The sequence below is a fragment of the Microtus pennsylvanicus genome, chromosome 21 (genome assembly GCF_037038515.1).
Source record: "Microtus pennsylvanicus isolate mMicPen1 chromosome 21, mMicPen1.hap1, whole genome shotgun sequence".
Lineage (NCBI taxonomy): Eukaryota > Metazoa > Chordata > Mammalia > Rodentia > Cricetidae > Microtus > Microtus pennsylvanicus.
Genome location: NC_134599.1, coordinates 6,152,749 through 6,175,638, shown reverse-complemented (window position 1 = coordinate 6,175,638; position 22,890 = coordinate 6,152,749). Strand labels below are relative to the sequence as shown.

The following is a 22,890-nucleotide window of genomic DNA, read 5'->3' as shown; positions in this document are numbered from 1 at the left end:
GATCACCTACCTCCTGGGCCACCAGGCTGGAGATGCGCACTGCCCGCCTTACCCGGCCTTTCTGGGCCCTGGGCTGCAGAGCCCCTGTCCTGCTCTCTTTCCCTGCTGGGACCGCCATGGAAGAATTGGTTCCCCACAACCTGACTACCCTAGGGCCCTAGGGCCCGGCTAGTGCCTCACTTGTGCCCCAGCAGCAGTCCCAGTCCAGGCTGCCAGCCCAAGGCTGGCCGATGGGCAGCCAAGACCGCCTCTGGCATGAAGCCAGAATGGCTGGGCTAGGCCCTGGGGCTGGGGTCTCCTGAGCAGTGAGTATGGACAGCTGCCTGCTTGGCTCTTGCTGCACATGGCCCCTTGGTGTGGGCCCCCCGCTACCAGGGTGCTGTGCTGTGCCCGCCTGCCGCCAGCCTAGCAGCCGAGCGGTAAGCGCCTCTGCTGGCCGGCCCCTCCTCCTCCCAGGTTCCCACCCCCACTCCGCCACCCTGCCCCCCTCACCCCCCGCCCAGCCCGTGCCCGCCCTCTGCCCCGTGCCCGGCCAGCGGCCCCCTCCCTCACAGCCCGCTCTAGGCTCCTGCTGCAGCCGCTCCCGCAGCCCTAGCCCCTCCCCCTCCACCCGGCAGCCTGGCCTGTCACCGCAGATTAATGGTCTCCCCAACACCCCCGCCCCGCCAGTCCAGTGCCGAGCCAGCCAGAGTCAGGCAGAGACACCCAGAGATGGAGAGATGCCAGGTGACTGGCAGGGGCACCACACGCAGTCACACAGACCGACAGGCAAAGACCCACACACCGTAGGCTCTCACACTTTGGGTCCAGGAACAGGGCAAATGCCGGGCACCCAGGTGGGAAGAGGGAGGTAGGAACAGGAGAGGGAGATGGATGCGCTAGATAAAGGCTATGGGGTGAGGGGCATGTTCTGGAGGCAAGGCAAAGGGGCTGGAGACCTGGCATGAACCCAGAGAGCCAGAGACATGGGAATACGGCCAGAAGGCTGGTCAAGGGAGTCCAGAGCTGGGCAGTTCCCTCATAGGGCAGCTGCTTCAGGCGAGCACGGCATAGAACAACAGTCCCCTCCTCTCCTGAGATTCTCACTACTAAGACCTCGCCACTGCCAAGATGAAAAGATGACTGAGTGGGCAGTGGAGGTGCTGTGACCCACCTCACTGCAGGGAGGGACAAGAAGACCAGAGGAGCCCTAAGGCACAGAAATCAAAAGCCCGTGTTCTACTCTGGGCAAGGAGACAGGAACTCAATCCCTTGACAGCTTTATACCCATCACCAGCACTCCCCACCAACCACCAGAAAGAAACCCTACTCTCCCACACTAGGGGGGACCCGGCAGGTACCTAAGCCACCTGGTACACCACATGGACCTACAAGAATCAAGGCCTTCCTGACCTTGACTTGTGTAGTCCTTTCTAACTGAGGCCTTCTCCTGTTGTCCGGTAATCCCCTCAGACACGTCCTTCCCATCTCTCTGACTGCCTTCTCTCACCCACCATGGCCTCCCAGGTCCTAGTTTCAAGGACTTCGTCTTCAGCCTGTACCCAGGAGTCGCACGTCCCATCCACCGCTCATCCACACCTACCCTCCTAAAGCCTCCTCCCTTCCTCCCTCCCTCTCCACCAGCCTCTTTCTCTAAAAGCCTTTTCATCTCATACCCCAGTTCAGGCATTTTCCCCACCCACCCCCAGAACAGCTTCCCTTACTGACTCGCCCTTCAACCCCCACTCTGACTACAACTTTGGCCTTCTTCACCAATTCCAACCCCTCCGAGGTGAGCAGAGAACCATGGACCCGGACACCTACCTGGGTGACCTTCTCCGTGACATTGTGGGTCCGCTCTTTTATCTTGGGAGCTATAATTTCCCGGTCACTGGTGGGTGAAGCCAGGAAAGGATCGCCTTTGAGGTCCACGAAGTTGAGGGTGATTTGGGGGATCTTGCTAATGGTGCGATAGCGCACGAGGTCCGAGTCTGAGGTGGAGTTAAGCAGGCCACTGCGCAGGGGGTGCATGGCCCCTGGGATAGAAAGAGAAAGCTTGGTCAGATGGGCAGGCCAGGAGCTGATGGGGAGCCAGGCCACTGACACAAAGACTACAATGAGACCAAACTCACTGTAGGGTGAGACAATACGCGGCGGGGTAGCTCAGGAGACCCATGAAAACAAGCAAGGGCTCGCCCCCTCTGAGCTTTAAGGAAGCATCCCACCATGAAGGGAAGGCAGGAGAAAGGTGTAGAAAGGGTCAGATAGTGTCAGGAGCCTCTAAATCTCTCTTGTCTCTTTCTAGTTCCATAGGCATCCCTGTTCCGGGATGTCCAGGGACAGCCAGCCCCTTGGGCCGGCAAGGGCTCTGTGAGTAGTAGAATGCGATGAGATGAATGGATACTTAACAGAGTAAAAGGTCACTTAATGAGATTAAATAAGTTCTTAATGGGATTTCCATCTCCCAGACTCCCAGGCACCCAAGAGGTAGAAGAGAAAGAGGAAATGGTGGGCCTGGGACAGGAAAGGCTTGGCAGACAGGAAGTGAGGAGCTGGAGTAGGGTCCCCCAGGCCTGCACCCTCACCGGTGCTAGCATGACGGGGTGGAGGGGGCAGTGCCCCAGCCCGCATTGCCTCGATGTCATCGGCGGAGGATGCCCTGCGCACGCTAGCACAGCTCTCTCGGGAGCGTGTCCGGGTCAGGCTGCAGCTGGAACCTGAGGCATCAGGGTTGAGGCTTTGAGCTCTTGGTGATGGGTGAGGGCCTCGGACACTGGCCGCTGGCGAAGCAGACCCTGGGCCCACCAGAGCCCGCCTCTCTTCTGCAGGCCCAAGCCCTGCCACATGGTTGTCCATGGCAGACACCTCATCCAGGGCCAGGGACTCACTGCTGGGCGCTGCAGGCGTGAGGTCCACGTCCACCACCACTGCCCCAGGGGCTCCAGCACTGCCCATGCCTCCTGTCCGCACAGATGAGTCCCTGGCAGTCAGCGCCAACAAGGCAGGCAGCTTCAGGCGGAAGGTCTTGGCTCGACCTGTGGGGGAAAGGGAGGCCTATGGAGTGAGGGTTGACCAAAAAGAACTGGAGACCCTGACAGTGGAAAGCCCTCACTCCAGTCCATGCACAGCGCTTGATTCCCAAACCCAGACAATTCTATCTAAAGCTTGTCATCAACTGCCCTTTCCCACCGCACTTTAGGAAGACTTCGTTAACTCTTTCATGATTCCACAATTGTACTGGTTGGGACACATTCAGAGATTGGTCTAAGCGTTGAGTGGGTCACTAAAGGTCACACAGTGAGCGGGGAGTGATGCCGAAAGCTCTCTCCTACACCCTGCTGGCATCCATAGAACTAGGATCACTAAAACCCAAGAGGTGAGCTTTGCTGTTTTAATTAAACCCAAAAAGTGCCACCTGGGGAAAGCAGAGGATCTGAGCCTTTGGGCCAACCAGGGGAAATGTTTACAGCCAAGGCCAGCATGCCTTCCCATCCTCTCCTCCATTAACCTCCACTGTTGGGACTTGGCCAGACCACAGAAGAGCTGGGTCCATGAGGAGAGCTTTCTAATGAGCCGATGGCTAATGCTGCTTAAGCAAGCACCTATTATTCCTCCAGGGTGCTGGGTGAGTATCCAAAAGGCAAGGCTAGAAAACATGTGTTCTGCCTAAAGGACTTTGGGCCCTGCGGCTGCACAGGTGTTTGTCCGTCCTGGTCCAGGTGGGACTGACCAGGTCTTCCTTGCTCCTTGCATCCCCCCACACACATACTAACTACTTCCCTTCCCACAGAACCAGGGTCATGAGCAACATTCAATCCTGAGCTGGCTCAGGAGTTTGGCTGCACTTACCAGAGGCCAGCCAGCCGGTGGGGGCCCCCCTGTGATTGGTGTCACGAACTGGGGACCCTACCATGTCCTTTTCCATCACTACTTCAAAGTTGAGAATGAACATGATGACAGCTCCATCCTCATTCTTCACAGGCACCACATCCACCAGACACAGGAAGCAGCTCCCTGCAGAGGAGGGAGGGCAGGGACCACGGTGACACTACATCTTCCTCACCACATAGGTAGGACACAAAGTGACCAGGAAGGACCTCTGAACCCAAAAGAGCCCATCCACTTCTACCGCACCCCCATAGCCCACACCTGCAATTCCTGACCCAGCCTGATCCTGCACCTGGCTGTGCCAGACTGCCAAGCCAGTCTGCATTTCTCCCCTCATTCTGTCTGTTCAACTCACTCACTGCTCACCTCATTTCTCAGTCCTCTTTCCCTGTTTTCACCTTCTCTCTCTGGCTTGTGGTCCTTTCTTCCTCTATGTTTTCATCTATATCCCCATCTTTTCAAAGTGCCTTTGTTTTTCCCTCCTTCAAGGGCCAGGACCTCATGTTTTAGTCCAGAATCTCTGGACTCCAGTCCTAGCTCTGTTGCTAAAAGATATATACATTTATTTAAAAAGAAAAAAACCTGTCCAACATCCGTGTGCCTCATTTTCCTCACATATAGAATGGAATGGTCGTCACTCTCAAGCTTGTATGAGCAAGCCCTAGCATGTGAACACTACAGATGGTTGGTTACTGTATCTGCCTTGCCTCAGTTCTCTTTAGATTGGTTCCCAGACATTGTGTAGTTCCACAAGATAATTATGCAACTTGAAATAAAGAGTTTCAAAAACTTTGTAACATTTTGGGACTGCCACAGTTTCCAAGCATGCAGTCTTCCACACCATGGAAGTACTGGACTGAGACATGGCAGAAACCAAGAACCCTGATCCCTCACCGAGTCTGAGAAACACTGATATGAGATTTTTCTTCACCTTCTTGTTCTTGACTCCTCCTTTCCTTCCCTCAGAGTCCCTGGAGCAGGCCAAACAAGCCCACCAGTTCCCTTGGGCTCTCAGAGGAACACCATGCCCTCCATGGTGATTGCTGACCTGAGATGGACTCAGAGCAATGCCCCTGCCAGGGTCAAGCTAAGAGTCCCACCTGCAGGAAGTCCTCCTTGATGATTCAGAAGGGTACAATGACATCCTGGCCCTCTCACAGGGTCCCAGACAGGTTGTCAACTCCTGTCCATCATCACCCAGGCTCCCCTCTGCTCATCTGGCTTCTCTGCCTCCCCATGGTCACATCCCTTCTGAAGGGCCCAACACCTAGAATAACTAATGTGCCCTGGAAGCCAGAGATGGACCATGGTGTCAGTGGGACAGCGGTATAGTGACATGGAAAAGAAAGTCAGGAAGAAGGAGGTTGGGAAAGAAGTAAAGAGTCACATGGTCTCTGGAGAGCCCTATCAACAAGCCTCTGTCTCCCTTACGTCTATGTCCTGGAACCTCCCTAGGCTGGTCTCTCTGCCCTCTGTCCCTCCCCTTACTCTGACCACTGGCCCCGGTGTGCAGGAGGGGTGGCGAAGACTAAAACCTAGAACTCACTGATGTCTGTCAGTCAGGCCTGAGGAGAGAGTGCCAACGGTGCAGAAGAGCGAAAGCTGTGGCCAGGTCAGCCAGCTGCGAGGGCCCTGGCTCTTGGAGACACTGGCCAACCACAGTGCAGACATGCTGGGTAGGTGAGTAAGACCACGGCAGACAAGTGATTCTAGCAACTGTGGGTTCTCTGTGAAATGAGAGCCTCCAAACCCACTCAGACAAACTGGTACAGAGGTGAGGGCAAGACCCAGGAAAGCCTGTGGGGAGCTCTCTGCACCACCCAAGACCCTACACTCACCATAGCCAGGACCCTCTTACCCTACCCAAGGGCCCTGAGCTCAGGAACTCTGCCTGGGTGTCCCTTTAGCAGCTGCTCTTGTCCCCTGACCTCCGGCCTCTGACACACAGCTGTGGTGTTGAAGCTGGGGGGGGGGGGGTGGCCTGGGCCCAGCTGGAGGCCGTTTGGCACCCAGACAGACAGCCTGGAGTTTATGTCCTAATATGGTGATGGCCGGCAGCGGCCTGAGCAGGAACTGGCCTCCTCAGGCGGGAGACCAAGATACCATGGCCTGGGAGACCCCAGCATCTACCCCCAAAAGCCCCAGAGATCTAGGCTCCAAGCCACTATGCTCACCAGGATATGTATCAAAGAGTCTAAAACCAAGATGACTTTGGCTCTTTCAGATGACCTAGGGGCTCTGTCCCTAAAGGGGACAGAAATGATGACCTGGAGTCTTTAGCACTTTATCCCCAAGTTATCCCAGACTATTCTGCAAGAGAAAATGCACAGACCAGGACCCTGCTTCTCAGATGGCTACCTTGGCCCTTGACACCTCAGATGGTGATTCCAGTCCCTGCATCTCACAATAATTGTTTTTAATTCTCCCAAGGAGAAACCTCAAGATAATGCCCCTCTCACAGGACAAGCCTGACACTCCTTAATTGACATGCAAGGAATTTTTCTTTTCAAATATCACATCAAAGGCCTGGTTGTTCCAAAAATGTGACACACCCACACACCCACCGCCAGCCCTATCTTATCACTGAGGGAAACAGAGATTGGGGGTATTGTACATGGAAACAAAGAGAGCTGAAGACCAAGCACACCGTAGGATCTTGAGGTACCTACCATCTCACTTGCCAAGTTGTCCAAGTCTTATATGACCTAACATGTCTCCAAACCCAGCTCTTTGGCCAGGCCTGCCCATAGGACCCTACCTTGTAGTTGACTAGAAGTATGGAGAGGGTTCTTGAGGGTAAGAGAAGGAAAGCCAGCCTGGAGGCCCACAGATGGCTGAAGCTAGATACTAGCACAGAACAGATAGATAAGTTGTGGTCACCTTAGGCAATCAGGTTCCCAGCTAAGAAGAAAGATTGAGAACAAGTGACTGAGCTGTCCCCAGGGATCCTGGGATATTGCCTATCTACCCAGCCTCTATGCAGCCTCAGGACCCCAGACTTACTCTGTTCCTCCCTCCTACTCTACTTGGGATCCCACCAGTGACCCAGCTCATCCAAGGAAGAGGCAGTCTCCAGGCCGGCCCCTGGGGCCAGAGCTAGGCAAGACTGCAGTTCCACCCAGCACCACTCTGTGGCAGGCACTGCCCACATTCAAGAGGCAGACAGCCCTGGGAGCACTCCAGAAAGGATGGGACTGGGAGATGCTGAAAGGGGAGAAGCCGGAGTCTTATTCTCTTTCTCAAAGAGGAGGTGGCACAATCTGTGGGCCAGTCACCGTACAGAATGCTTGTCTGCCATACAAGGTTGATCACACCTACTCCACAGGTCCAAAGTCTGGATGAAATGACATAGTATATGATAGGCTTGGAGCCTGGCCTAACGAGAGCTCTGCATACTCAGAAGAAAGACAAACCTTAGCAATTGGCCCCTGGGATAGTCTGATTTAAGTGACTAATACAAAACATACCCTTATCCCCCCAGCTCCAGACAGGCTTTAGAGCCCCCATTTTTGGGTGACAAAGCCTCTCTGCCCAATCTAGGCCTGTCCTTGACCGCTCAGGATAGAAATATGGACAGGGTTGTCAGGTATGCTAGAAACCATATACCTACAGGAACTGGGAGAGCCTTTGGTCTTGATGACCTAGGCCAGCTAATCTCCCAACAGCCTTCAAAGATCATGCTGCTCACTGTAAGTCACCAAGAGAAGAGGCAATGGAAGGGACCCTGGTGCAGCAGGTTCAGCTCATTCCGACAGCAGAAAATGTCCCGTTCAGACTACAAACCCTGGCTTGCTTGCATCCGGTGCCAGGTCACACAAAGGGGCTCACTTTGGAGTGACATTACCCTGCCTGGTATCCTCACTCACCTAGGTCAGGCATCCATCCAGTACACCAAAACCTAATTTCCCACTTATGGGTACCACTGGCCCAGGCCTGCCTTAGCAGAAGCTATGGCAGGTTGGGGAGAGGAGGCCTGCAGATGACCTGCACAGCCTCAGGCAAGTTGGTGAGGTCAGAATCTCACCTGGCTCACCTGTAGGGCAGCAGGCTTCATGGCTTCCCCATCGCCCCATGGTCTCACTGTGCATGCCAGGACAAGTGAAGCACTTAGGACAAGACCAAGATGTCCCTGGTGCCTACCCTGACGGAGACAAGTGTTCAATAGGACCCTAATTTGGCATCTGAACAAGATAGAGCAAGACAAAACATACAAAGCAGTGGATGTGCCCTGGGAAACCGAGGCAGTTGGTTCCAACAATCAGGAGACCTGGACCCTTGCTGTCCCTCACATTTGCTGTGTGCTGGAGACAGACCCACCTCTCTCTGAGCTTAGGCTCTCTATGGGTACTACAGGGACAAGTGATTCCTGCTCTGGGGGCCAGATGAGGTGACAGATGGCATTATAGAAGCATCTGGAGCTGTAATGAGGCAGAGTAGCAGGTCCCTGCAGGGAAGGTGACCTCTAGCACCCTCATCCTGGTCACCTCCCTTGCCCCACTCCAAGCAGGAGGAGCTGTGCCAAAATGAGCCCAAAGTCACACCGAGGGCAGGGAGGCTGAGGCTGCAGTTGGCCCTGTCCGCCCCCCAGGCAGAGGCTGTCTCCGGAGGAGCAGCCCAGGGCTGTGCAGTGTCAGGTTATATTTAGCCTGGTGGCGGCGACAGGAAGATGCAGCGGGAGCCGCTTCTGGCCAAGGGCCACCGTGTCGCTAACACCACTCTCATGGACAGCCAGGGGGCTAGGGATGGCCAGGGATACTGCAGGCTTAAGGGACAGGATGGGGGAGTCGGAGAGGCCAGCCAGTCAATGAGTTTGTGCCCTTGTGCCATAGCGTGTGTGTGTGTGTGTGTGTGTGTGTGTGTGTGTGTGTGTGTGTGTGTGTATCAAAGAAAGAGACCAATCCTGGGCTCATGAATTCAGGAACTGGGGTACTCCCTGACATGCAGGTTTGGGGAGCCACAAGCCAGACTCCAAATCTCAGGAAACATTGCCTCCAGATGCACTCCTCCATCAGCCTTGCAACCAGAACCTGCCAACAATCTGTGTAGGGCCAAGGTCTCTGCTGGCATCTTATTTCCTGCTGAAACCCACAGCCTAGAGCATGCTTGAGCCATCTCCTCAGACTACAACTCCTCAAAAGACAGCCTTCACCCAGGAAAGCTATGCTGGCTGCACTCCAGGGTCCTGGGGCCATGCCACCTCTTAGCTTATGAGTGAGGGTCATACCCTCTGCCTTAAGAAGGTAACACAAGTCCCTGAGAGAGAAGTCAGTGGGTAAAGGTGCCTGCCACTAAGTCTGACAACCTGAGTTTGATCCCTGGGGCCGAACATGATAGAAGAGAACTGACTTGCACAAGTTGTCCTCTGACCTCCTCAAACATACCACACACACACACACACACAATGTGTGAGCAAGTAATGATTTTCTAAAACAACTGTAGGATGATGGCACACTGACCTGGGGAAAGCTGCCTCCACCACTGTACCCACAGAACCAGCAGCACCGCTCCTGCTGTTGACCCTCTCACTTCCTCCCATCCCCATCCCTCACAGACCCCTCTGCAGAGAGTTTACTGAATCAGCTCACACGGATGCTTCTCTCTGGGAATTCATCCAATACCACACCCTTTGAAGAGGATATGTACACACACTGGCTTGTGGAGTGGGGTGAGTACCCACAACCCTAGAGACCTGCACCACAGAGACTGCCTTCACAGCAGGTGTTGAGTGCACAGCTTTGGAAGGTCTCCTAATGACCTGCGGTTTGGGCCAGTGTAGACACACTGTCCCTACCTCCCACCTCCCTTCTAGATCCAAGGGCCCTGACCAGTCTTTCAGTGCAGAATTATCCCGCATCCTGAGTGTGAACAGACAGAGACACCAAGAGATTCAGGTGCTTCTCCCACAGCAACACTACATTTGGTCACGTTACTATCAAATAAGATGGTGCTTGGAACCTAAGTGAACCGTGTCAGCTGTGCAATGTCTGAGCCTTGCCCCTTTCTGCCCTCTACACTATGACCCTGACCCCTGTATTTGCAGCTATCATAGGGCATCAGGGGCACAGATCTGTCACTGTTCATGAGAGGGGCAATCCTGGGATCTCTGCCCTCTTCTGGGGTTCTGTAAGGTCCTGCAATAGTTTTCCATCTTGGCTCCCCAAACACAGGTGAGGGCCTAGAGAGCCCTTGGTATCTGAGCAGGCACAGCTGTCATTAAGTTAAGGGGACAATTTCTCCTGATTTGCTCTCTCATAGGACCCTATGAAACAGCATAGCAAATACACTTGTCAGTAAAGGACCCCTGAAAAGTCAGGTGGCACATTCAAGAATGAAAGTCTATGACCATGACCCAAACAAATCTGAAAACTGGCATTAATTGCAGGATACAAAATCATCTCCCCAGAGAACCAACAAAGTCAACAGATGAACAAGTCAAGAACTAAGAAAAGAGCTCCACCAACTAGACCAGCCACAGAACAGCACAGCCTCACACAAGCAGAAAGGAGAGCCAGAAAACGAGATGGCACTGGTGTAGAAGTCCACACCTGTAACCCCAGCACTCAGAGTTGGCCTTGGCCTCACAGTGAGTTTAAAACTTCAGAAAACAGGGAGGAGCTAGCAAAAGGGCTCATGGGTAAAAGCATTTGCTTTGCAAACGTAATGAGTTGAGTTTGATCCCCAGAACCAACAGTGGAAAGAGAGAGCCAACTCCCAAAGCTACCTTCTGGCCTCTACACAAGCACTATGACATACAGAATCGCAATCACACATGTAAATTAAATAACTTGTAAAGGTCTTTTTCTTTTTTCCTTATCTTTGTATGTATGCATGTGTGCATATCTGTGTACGTGGATGCACATGGGCCATGATCTGCATGTGCAAGGCGGAAGACAACCTTGGGTATTGTTTCGCCACCACACACACCAGGCTAACTGGCTCACGAGTGTCCCAAGGTTCTTCTGTCTCCACTTTCCGTTTTACAGGGTTACAGTCACATGCTACTGTGGCCAGCTTTCACTCCAGTAGGTACTGGAGATTCAAGCTCAGGTCCTCACACTTTTCCAGCAAGAACTTTCTCCTCTGAGCCATCGCTCCAGCGCCATTGCTCCAGCCACCCGATCTCGTTTTCAATAACTGACGACAGAGCAGCTAACGGTGGCCAAGGATGCACAGGTGAGGAAACAAAACTCTGGAGCCATAAGGTAGATGAAAATGAGGTGGCCCAGATAGACACGGTCCAGGATCTTACTGAAACTTACAACGCTGTTAATTCTTCTAAGTAATCTACAAGACTAACCTAACTCTGATTGAGGCTCTAGTGAAGCCAGCATGTGGGGCACACCTGTTATCTGAACATGCAGAAGGCAGAAGCAGGATAGTGAGTTCCAAGCTAGCCTAGGATGTAAAGAGAGATACTGACTCAAAATAATAATGATAACAAACAAATGAAAGTTAAAAAGAAGAAGGAAAAAAAATCCAGGTATGGCTTGCTATTATCCAAACCCATGGGAGGCTGAGGCAGTGGAATTGCTACAGTTCAAGACAAGCCTGGACTACTTCATACATAGTGAGTCCCAGGCTAAAGTATAATATCTTATCTAATAAATAAAATAAATAAGCAAGCCATTTTTTTAAATTTAATCTTTTTTAAATTTAAAAAGTGGGAGGCTTCGTCTTTTTGATTACTGAGACACAGTAAACACCATAGCGCTGTGCTTGTTATTGTTTTATACATCCTGATGAACAGACAGACAGATATTGGGGGTAGAGGCAGATCCACAGTTACACAGCAAGTAACCTATGCTAAAGGTGCCCCACAAAGCAATGGAAAAAACCAGACTAGATGTGTTGGGAAAGTTGGCTCCTTACATGGAAAAAGTACAACTTGATCCTTACTTGACACTACATCCAGGGAGGGCTCAGGGTGGATCCAACACCCAACTGAGGAAGGTGAGACCAAGGAGCCAGAGGAGAGACGTGGACCTGTGGGGAACCTCTCAGCCTTCACATAGGAATGGGTCTCCAGTGGGAGTTCGAGAGCACAAACAAAACTAGCAGTGATGATTCTTTGTACCCAAACAAAGAATCTTTGTTGTCTTTAACTGAACAGAGACCAAGAGGGAGAAGGTATTCGCAATTCAAACAAGGAATTGACATAGGGAATACATACTGTATTCATTTGTATTTCTAAAACACACATGCAACCCCTGGAAATGCACGGGAACAAAAGAGAGCAGTCTTACAGAAAGATAAGCAAAGGATACAATCAAACAGCTCAAACGGGAGAGCTCAAACAGCTATCAAGCCTAAAAGAGATACACTGACCTACAAAGAAGTCAAAGAAACTCAAATTAGAGCAACAAGCCGACAGACTGGCAAAAATTAGAAAGGGAGATGATGCCAAATGTGGCAGAGGTGGGAGAGTATGAGTCCCCATTCAGGAGGCAGACAACAGGGTTGGCTATTCAGGCGCACAGTGGGGCAACAGCCAGCTAAGAATCCCCATATCCTGTATTTCAACAATTTCACTTCTAGGCATGCAGCCCACAGACACCCTCACACAAGTCTGGAAAGGACTGTGTAAGAGAAGGTTCAATGTGGCATTGCCTCTGGTGGCAGAGGTAAAGACTATGCGGGGTCCTTCACTGGGACAGTGCATAAGTAAAACATGCTCCTGGATAGGAAACCACAGACTGGACACTCAGTGGCAGTTCACCTGTAGATAAAGTTGGGCTCCTGGATAAGAAAAGTGAATGCTAGAATACAATACACAGCACAATAGCATTTGCATAAATTAAATCCATATGCATCTATCCAGTCAAAATACACATTTGCAAGAACATATGCGAACAGCATATTCATAGGGAGTATATTTGAATGGCTGCCTATAAGGAGTGTCACGGAACTGAGAAATGAAATGAAAAGAAAAGGCAGAAAAGAAAATGAAAGAAAAAGAAAACCTTTGGCATGAGTACTAGGGCCTCACTGATTTGAGGAGCCGAGCCTTCAGGAACCTTGGCAGGGAGATGAAAGACAGGCAGAGGTACTGTAAAAGCCACACAGCAGACAACCTTCTCCCCACGGTCTCAACTGTCACCATGAGGTGACAAGCAGACAGCCCTGGCGTGCCATGCTGCTGTGTTGGTACATGTTTGGGGAATGCTCTCGACCCACCATGCAGGGGACAAGGACTTTGATCCACTTCAGAAACAAAGGCTACCAAAACTCTTAGATTCCAACCAAGTGCAGGCCTCTTGAGACCCTGAGCTCATCATACCCCAGAAGAAGCTTACGCAAGGCGGTCCACACAGGGCTCGAGAGTAGAGAGGAACTGGGCCGGAGGTCCCATTCAAGTCCCCACCTGTTAGATAAGTCCTTTAGCCTCTGCAAGCCTCTGCAAGAGTTTCCCCTCTTGGAAAAATGACTGAGAAACTTTACCAGTAGAAGGCTGCAAGGACCACTATAAAGCGAAGTCACCTGACCATTCCTAAGCGCTACCAAGAGCCACCAGCTCCCAGATGACTTTGCTGAAGCTTTGTTCCCCTCTCAGGCCTCCTCCCATTCCTTCTGAGTGCATGTTATGATGGCTCCCACACTCAGCAAAGCAGGAGGGCACCCAGCTCATCCTCTGGCCCTCTACCACCTCTTCCACTCTAGCATGCTATCATCCCAAGGCTTTTCAGAGAACGAGACATTAAGAACCAGAGATAAGAAGTAATTTTCCCAAGGCCATACAGTCCATAATCAAGCAAAAAACTGCACCCCCATGTCATCTAACACAAGGCTTCTGCCATACAACAGTACCCAGTGTGTTCATTTGTTTGGCAAAAATATGCAGATATTGAGCTCCTACAATGTGCTAGGCATGTAGATACGAAACAAAAACAAACAAAAAACCAAAAACATTGCTCAGCCTAGTAGGGATGGTGGGCACCACAAATTCATCCAGGGCCAGACTGAGGTAAATACAAGTAAAGACCAGATATTGCCCAGCATACACTGGGTAATTCCAGGACAGCCCACAAGTGCCTGACCCCAAAACACAGCCCAGGAGTCTTTATGGAGCATAAGGAGCATCAACAGGCACTGGGACCCTCCTGGTCTGGTCCGTACTCTAGCATCTCTCCCAGCTCTTCTCTGACCCTGACCCAAGATCTCCTTGCATGTCAGACAGAGAATTTGCCGTTCCCTTATGCACGGAGCCAAATACCACTACTCTCCTGCCTGCACACAAAGTGGGAAGGCAGGCTTTAGAGGAGAGGGGCAACTCTCAGGCCAGCAAGTGTTCTCTAGAAGAGGTGGTCAGGCCCCCTCAGGGATGCTGAGTAGGAAAGGGCTTCCTCAGAACTCGCAATTCATACTGCACAGGAAGCCACCCAAGTTCACCCCATCTCACACACCAGGCTGGCTCTCCTGCTGTTCCAGTCCCCCTCCCCAGAGCCCACGGCCACTGTCAACTCTGCTTCCACCTAGACAGCTCTGCACAAATATTTACATAGTTCTTCTGGGGCTTCGGAGACACCACACACAGGAGCAGGAGGCACCCTCCCGATACTGTCCAGGCCCAGGGGCTCTGAAGAGATAGCATCCTTTTGTCCTCACAGACCGGAAGCCCCTAGCAGCCCAATGCAGCCCACCATGGGGCATCTGGAAGAAAAGTCTCAGTAGAGACAGAAAGCTGGAGGCAGGCCCTACCAGAAACTACCACCTGCCCCAGGCTCCAGGCTCCGCCAGATCCTGACCAGGATGACAAGCATATCTGTGCTTCCAAGAAGTGAGCACACCTTTGATCCTAGCAGAGGCAGGTGAATCGCTTTTGAGAGGCCAGCCTGACTTACACCTGACAGCTAGGACTGAATAGAGAGTAAAACAAAAAGAGGCAGGTAAACACTCCAAGGCTTTGTCCCTGTGGAAAAAGCCCTAAATTTAAGCCTTTGGCCCCTCCTAGGAAGGATCCAGGCTAGTTCCCATGCAGAGTACAGAAACAGCTAGGCACTGACCTCTGAACTCTGCCTTCCCCTCAAAACCTCCCCCTTCACAGAAAGCATCTTTTCACCAACTCAGATACCACATGATTGGGGGTGGGGGGTGAGGAGAGTGTCTGATAGAGGAGGGTCACAGCAGGGGAAGAGCAGGACCTCTGGTTTCAGTGACCAGGAAAGGCAGGGAAGAGAGAAAACCAGGACCAAGGACCTGGGTTATAGGGGTAGTGGAATGCCCAGAGGTTGGCGGCTGGTACCACCAGAGCCTGCTTGAGTACCTGGAAAACCAGAGTGTGAGTCAGGATTCAGCAGTATAGCAAATGTGGAGACACAGCACACTGGGGAGCTGGCCTGGACCGAAGGTCCCAACCCATCCCCCTCAGTCACAGCATCAGCTGTAGCAGTGGGGACCCTCTGACCTTGTTGCCGTGGCAACTGGCCTGCAGCTGGAGTGAAAAAGCCAATAGACTCTTCTCCAGAGACATCCCCCATCTCCACCCACACACAGGCTCCTGGGGACACAGGGACACAGAGACAGGGACAGGACAGTCAGAGGTATGGTAAGACAGATAAAGCCTTTCAGACTAATGCCTGGGGAGTTGGGGATGAGTAAACAGGACAGAGGAGATAGGGAAAGAAGCAAGAAGGTTCCATGGTGCTGAAGGAACAGAAGAAATAGACAAAATGGGAAGGAGGCAAAAATGGAAGGGCCAGGGCCAGGCAGGCAGGTCAGAGACCAAGGCAGGGAGGCTTGAGCATGGAGAGGGAGAAATGCCAAGAGGACGGGGCACAGTAGGCAGGCAGGGCACAGCAGTGGGTTGGGGAGGCAGCAGAGAGGTGGGAACAAAGAGCAAAGACAATAGAAGGGACAGGGAGAGAACCACATCTCCCCTACCCCCACTATGGCAGTGTAGGGCAAGGTGTGTCCCCAGCCAGCACCTGCTGTCTGAGGCGCTTCCCCAGAAATGTCACATCCTGCCAGACCTGCACTACAAGGTTCCGTTCACAATTCCACTCTGACCCTGGGCCTGACCTAAGGGGCATCAGTAAAAGGCCAGTGAACTGGGCACACTATGTCTCCTCTCCACCCACACTCCCACAGTCTAGCTTCCCCACCTCCCAGCAGACCCAGCAACTAAATAATGGGGCTGTCTGGCTCCAGACCCTGAGACTGCACAGAGCTGAGTTAGAGGCTCCGACACAGCACAGCTGTCCTTAGCGGCGCCTGCCAGCAAAAGGCCCTGCCTCCTCCCCAGCCATTCCCCCTCCCTGGGGCTGCAGCCCAAGGACCTACTCCCCCAGGGCTGGCCCAGGCAGACACTCTGGGAAAGGCTTGGATAAAAACAGGGGTTGGCATTGGCACACTTCTCCTCTGACTTTGTACATACTCCACGCATCAGTACACACACACACACACACACACACACACACACACAAAGGAAGCCCCAGGTCAGACAAGAAGGATAGCATGAGGGACTTTGTATCTTTGTATCACAAGACAGAGGGCAGAGAGGCTGAATAATCTGTCTGCATTTTACCCTCAGCTCAGAATGCCAAGGTAAGTGGGTCCCCGGGTAGATGAGGGCTTGGGCCAACCTGTTGGCCACTGGGAGTTATCTGATCCCCATGGAAACTAGGTGAGAACAAAGAAGGGGCAGAAGGCAGCAGCTGGCATAGGGTTTCCTGGGTCACTGCCCCCATTTGGAGTAGTAACCTGGAGGAGGCAAGAGCATGGGCTAGCACAGAGACTTGGATTCTAGGCCCCTTTCCCCCAAGGATACACTGGTCATGGGACCTCCACCACGAGACTTCACCTGTTCCCCAAATGGCTGGATCAGGGGACCTTCAACATCCCTTGACAGCTCCTCTGCAAGAGTCTCCCAAAGAAGTCAGCATGGGCAAAAAAGCTCTGTGCTACTTGAGAAGGCTATATCTAGGCTATAGCCAAAAGCAAAATCAGCCCCACCTCACTACTGCCAAGGGATCAAATCCTCAAACACAGCAATGTCCATCAAGGGATTAGAGTGTGCTCACAGTGGAAGACCCTGTACTGTGAGCATTTTCTCAAAAGTTCAACACTCTTGCCAAGCCTAGTGATGCAGGCTTATCATACCAGTTACCTTGGAGGCCCACCTGGGCTACCAGGTGAGTTCAAGGCCAGCCTCGACAACTTACTGAGATACTATCTCAAAACAAATAAGTTTAGGTCCAGGTGTGGTAGTGTACATCTTTAATCCCAGCACTTAGGAAGCAGAGGCTGGCAGATCACAGTGAGTCAATGCCAGCTCTATCTACATAGTGAGGCCCTGGCAAAAGACAAAAAGAAGGAGAGGGAGAGCTAGCTAGCACGGCCAAGATGATCGGCAGGTACAGGTGCTTCTCACACAACCTGACAACCCGAGTTTGATCCCTGGAACTCACATAAAGGTTGAAGGAGAGAATCAACTCCATGAACTTGTGCTTCAAACACACATACGGTAGCAGTCATTGCCATCATACACACAACTCTGGCTTTAATCCCTAGTTCTGGAGAGAGACAGAGAGAGAGAGAGAGAGAGAGAGAGAGAGAGAGAGAGAGAGAGAGAGAGAAAGCCCAGCATCCCAAGTAAGCACTGAAATAAATTTGTGGAAATCAGTCAATTAGGCTGGTGGGGGATTTCCCACATTACACCTGACCCCAGGACTTAGGTGTTCACATGCATAAACCTGTGGTTTGGAAACTTAAGTTTTCCCTGTGTGGAGCCCTCTAGTTCTCTGGTGTCACTGTCCATGACACACAGTAGAACAGTGTGACATGGCTCTGGTCAGACAGACATGAACTCCACTTCAAGCGCTGATGCTTTCGATCTGTGTGACTAAGGAGCGGTCTTAATTTCTCTGAACTTCAATTTCATCATCCTTAGAAAGAGATTAAAAGTGGCATCTGCATCTCATGTGTTCTATGAGGATTACACAAGATAACACATATCCCAGTACCTGTAAGCTTCCCGCTACTTCATCCCCTTCCTGCCTGCTAGCCAGAACCCCAATTTGCACAAGCAAACTCCCCCTATGTGCTATCCAAGGACATCACGGGCTACACACCTGTAAAGGAAGCCCCTTAAGGATGCCAACCTTCACAGGCAGCCTCAGCCACCATGGACCATGCACAGCCGAGACATGGGGCTTGATGCTCCCGTTTGCCACAAGAGGCAGGGTGGGCTCACTGTGAATAGCCAACAAGCTCCCTGAGAGCACGAACATTGCCTTTACTGTAGGCAACTCTATGTTCAAGAGCTCAGCTCTGAGCTGGGTTTCCAGGATTGTAGTGAAACTTATGAAATATTCACTGATGAGAAGCCGAATTCTGGAACACCTTCCCAGCCCTCCAATACCCACTATCCCACCACTTCTCTGACCTCCTGACTGAGCAGAGCCCACCCAGCAGCACAGGCCTAGTATGAGAGCAGCTCCACCCACTGTGTTTATCCGCTTTCTACTTTGCTCTCCGGATGCGCAGAGCAGCTGGGTGGGGAGGTGGTGGCTGAGCAAAGACACCTGGCCACGAGGGAGTTGAGGGGCGGGGCGGGGTGTTCTGCAAACCAGACAAAGGGAATGGAGGTTGTGGGAAGAAGTGTGATTGAAGCGCAGAAGAGAAAGGAAGGCGGGAGGAGAGTGACAACAGATACAAACCCCTTCGCTTCACCCTCTGTGACATCTTTCAGGAAGTCACCTGGCTCAGACTGACCTACAGGTAGCTAGAATTCAGTGGTTGGGAATCAGCGCCAGCCACCAGCTATTACCACCAGCTACGCACGCAGTTACTATCTCTGCCTGGGCAAATGCCAGCCTACCTAGCTCAACATAATGACATCTGCCAAATAGTTAAGTACAGAAGGTGCCAGGGCCCCTCACTCTTAGCAGCTCCAAGGCCAACCGGAAAGCCAACCCACCAGATTTGAGACCTAGGCCACACCCGCCCCGAGACACAGGGCCACGCCCCCGCCTGGGCCCCGCCCCCACAGAACACGCACACTTCACCAGCCTCCCGCAACCACACATCCCACCCCACTGTTCCCCCCACACACACACCCACACCCACGCTCATTCTCTGGAGGCCCGGCCCCTCGCCATAGCCACGCCCCGGCCCCGCCTACCATCTTTCCGGTAGAAGGCTATCTCCACTTTGCGCTCCTCAGCGCCCAGCAGGGCCTGCGCGATCTGCGCGGCGGCACGGCGCTGCGTGCGCGGCCCGTGCAGGAAGTCGCAGGTGCAGGGCCGCTGCATCACCTCGGCCCGCGAGTATCCGCACAGCTCGCAGAAGCCGTCGTTGCAGTAGATGACGGCGCAGTTCTCTACGCGGGCGTTAGCGATGATGAACTTGCGGCCTGGAGGGGGGAGGCAGGGATGTGCACGTGAGCGGGGACACCAGTCTCGGGGGCTCCCGGCCCTTCCTCACATTCGCTCGTAACATACTCTGTCCGACACTCGTCCGCACCAGGGAGGGGGCGCCCAACCCCGGCCGAACGCAGCTGTGCCCAAACACAGGTGCCTCAACCGGGCGCGGCCTAGCGACACGCCCCCCCAACCCCCGGCCCGGCCGGCTGGCTGCGTGGCTTTCCCCGGGCAGAGAGCCAGCGGCCAAGGCCGGCCTGGGCGGGTGTCAGCAACGCGTGTCAGCAGCCGCGGCGGAGGGATAAACACAGCCTGGAAAGGGAGCATGGGAAGGGCAGGAGATGGCGGCCAGCCTCCCCTTCGCACCAGCTTCTCTGGCTTCTTCCTCTTGAGAGGGGACTGTCCCTAGAAAATAAGTCCCTCGAGTACCTACCCCCAGACTCCCTCCGGTCAGTGCCTACTATGACTTCCACACCTTATCCACAGGCGGTCGGATGCTGAGGAGTGGGTGAGTCAAAGGATGAGGGAGTGAACTAGAAGACCTGGACAACCCACCAGGCAGTTGTTAATATCGTCATCTTATGGATGAACTCAAGAGAAGTTCAGCCCAATGCCCAAGTCAGGCAGCTCATTCACAGTAAAACCAGCTTTTGAATCTTGTCTGGCAGGACAGCTGGGAGTCACAGTCAGAAATCCAAGGTCATACAGAGCAAGGAAAGCAACCTGCAGTTTCACACCCCAGAGCCTGCACCTCCCTAGAGCCCAGAGGTGGGCCCAAGACACTGGCCCACTGTGAGAAAACAACCTCTAGGGATAGACCCCGTCAGAAGAAGGAAGTCCGACAGACCCATTGCGTCTAGACTTGGCTCATCCAACCCACACCTGCCCCAAGGGCCAGGCAGGTGGGTGAGCAGCAAGTCAGTTTGTGCCCAAGTGAGATGTTCCAAGGATAGGCGCCATCTATAAACAGGAATCCTGGCCACTTTGGCCTTTAGTGCTGCGATGTGCAATTGAAGTTGAAACTCTCCTTCCCTCCTCCTCAGGGAGCCTTTAGACTGCAGCTCTGCACAGTCCTGAAGGGGAACCCCAGGCTGCGCAGCAGGGGCTCCCTGCAGCAAGGCCAGGCTGTCAGGATCTAGCCTCCTGACTTCTGCCATCTTTCCCCTGCCCTCAAGGAAGTTACTTTTGAGAGTTGAGTGTCATCTTTAGGTCAGTTCCCAAGGCCTACCAGGATTCCCAAACAAGTATCAACCCAGGGCAGAGCTTCTTGTCAAATGAAGAGACCTTCTAACTGTGCCTCCATCCCACTTCAGCCCAAGACGGTCCAAAGTACCAAGCACCCATAGGAGAAAAGTGCCCCCCCCCATCCAACTCCCAGACTAGACGAGCAGAGAGCAAGTTCCTTGGAAGGCAAGTCCCACTCCACCGCGCCACCTAGACTGAAATCCTAGATCTAACTGATACAGAAGGAATCTCCAAAGCCCTGGAGCTTGTCCCTTGCTTCACAGGTGTGGAAACTGAGGCTGGGAGGGGTCATTCAAGGTCATTTGGCTTCAGTAGCAGAGGTGGGGCCAGAAGCCAAGCCTTTAGGATCTAGTCCAAGGTCTTCTCAGATTCTGCCCGTGCCTACCCAGTTGGTAGGAAACTAAAGCCTGCCCCCAGCCCCTAGGCCTGCACCAATGTCACTGATCCACCCCCTCAAGATCATCTTGTTCTTCATCTAGGGACAATGCTGCCCATCCAACTGACCCCTCCCTCCCCCCACAGCACAAGCACGCATTGTCCTGTATGCACAGGGTCACGGGCAAGGAATGTCACTCTCCAGCTTCCAGGGTCCTTGACAGTCACACCCTCTGTGCAAGTGCAGCCTTGAGGACGGGCACACCAACACCAGAACATTCACATAGCCCAAGACACTTCTAGAGGTCTCTCTTGCTAGGTCAGCATAAGGGGTGCTGTAATCCCCAAATGGGGCTTGGGGTGCTGTCCAGAGCAGGAAAACCCATCACATAGGTGTTCCATAGCCAGCCTGTTAACCCCAAAGCCAGCTTTAGGTCTGCAGCACCCTCTCACCACCGGACCCAGAATCTTGCGGACTTGCAGGTGACACCTCTTGACTGCCCAAGCAGACTCAAATTCTTAAGTGACACAGGGACTAGGCCATATACATGCCACACACTCAAGAGTAGATTGGTTACTGAGCCTACACTCTTAGTTTCTGTCTCTCCCGTAGAACACGGTCAAGACTGGCATATGCACTGTACTTTTAGGGTTCAATGCTTGGGTCATATACATCGTCATGGCCACACACACAATCTCATAAACTCTGGGCATTTAGAGGTAGAAACACCCGCATATCTCATCCTACCTCCCTTTCCTGCACATTCCAGGAGTCACACACACTCTCTGACCCCAAGCTACAACACTAAGTCCCTTGGTCCCATACCAATGATCCCCTGACACCAAGCCTTGGCCCCTAGGCTCTTGGCGTAAGTCTCTGGGCCCACCATCCCCAAATGATTCACATTTTGCACTGCACTCGGCCCGGGCACGCCCCCCATCCACACTCGGCAGGCCTGGACCCACCCCCCAAACCTCCTCAAACCCCCTCCCCGTTTTGCCCCCTCCCCCACTCACTCTGGCCCTCAAACTTGCGGATGATGGTGTCGAGGAAGGTGTTCTGCGGCGCGACGTGGCCCCTCCGCACCGGCATCCTGAGCCCATGGGCGGGCCGGGCGGGCCCCCACCCACCCTGGCCCGGCCCGGCCCAGCACTAGGCTTCGGGTGGCCTGGCCGGGCCGTGGTCTCCGCACCCCGCTGCCAAGCTGAGTGCGGGCGGGGCCGGAACTGGACTGAGGGCGCGGGGTCCTCGGCTAGCGGCTGCCGGCTCCGGACCGCGGGCCGGGCCTGAAGCGGCTGGAGCTGCGGCGCCGGCACACCTGTCTGTCGACCCGGGCCGGCGGTGCCACGGGCCCCGCTCCGCCTCGTCCCCGCGCTGCGCTCCGCCCGCCCGAGCGCCCGGCTCCCGGCTCGCGCCTGCCCGCCGCCGCCGCCGCGCCGACAGCCTTTCCAGCGCCCGCGGCTCGGGCAGCGCCTGCGGCTTGGTCCGGCGACTGGAGGGTTAATGCGGCGCGCGCCCCTCCGGCTCCGGCCCCCGCCTCCCGGCCCCCTCCTGCCGCCGCGCTCCGACAGCACCGCCCTCTCCCCGCCACCCCGAGCGCCCGCCCTTCTCATTGGCTGAGCCGCGCCGAGCGCTCCCCGGGCCCCAACCCCTCGCTCTGCTACCGAGCCCCCGGGACTCGCGCTCCACCGAGAGGGGGGAAGGGTCCCTTAGGGGAACCGTGAGGACAGGTGCGACGGCCGGTTTTGGAGGTGGCCAGGGAGAGGGGCCTGGGGATACCGCCCCCCTCCCAGACTCGGGACTGAGAAACCTGATTTGATGGGACAGGGCCAACCTTTATCCCCTGCTTCCCTACTACACCTAGGACAGGCTGAGTACACACAGCTTACTCTCAGAATCTGCTGTGGGTGACTTGGCTGAGTGAGGCCTAGACTCTGAGAAGATGGGCTCCAGGACCAGGGGAGACCCGGGAAATGGGAAGAACAGGGAATGTGGACGCTGTAAATTTTTGAGATTAGGGTGGGTGAGCCGGAGGAGAGGCACAGA

The 22,890-nt window shown here is 53.8% G+C and overlaps 1 protein-coding gene across 4 annotated transcripts in view; it reads right to left on the bottom strand.

The window, feature by feature from the left end:
* Kcnh2 (potassium voltage-gated channel subfamily H member 2) overlaps positions 1 to 22,074 on the bottom strand; it is a 31,538-nt gene extending 9,464 nt beyond the window's left edge. Inside the window, exons 1-6 of one of the 4 annotated variants that reach the window (XM_075955243.1) lie at positions 21,861 to 22,073; positions 18,986 to 19,216; positions 3,829 to 3,993; positions 2,868 to 3,014; positions 2,565 to 2,696; positions 1,804 to 2,015 (exon numbers count right to left, since the gene is read on the bottom strand). In XM_075955243.1, the coding sequence (XP_075811358.1) occupies positions 1,804 to 2,015; positions 2,565 to 2,696; positions 2,868 to 3,014; positions 3,829 to 3,993; positions 18,986 to 19,216; positions 21,861 to 21,936 (963 nt within the window). In that variant the 5' untranslated portion in view covers positions 21,937 to 22,073. Of the gene's footprint in view, positions 1 to 10; positions 426 to 1,803; positions 2,016 to 2,564; positions 3,015 to 3,828; positions 3,994 to 18,985; positions 19,217 to 21,860 lie in introns of those variants that run through there. The other 3 variants (XM_075955242.1, XM_075955241.1, XM_075955244.1) reach the window with 3 other exon arrangements.
* Between the last annotated feature and the right edge of the window lie 816 nt (positions 22,075 to 22,890).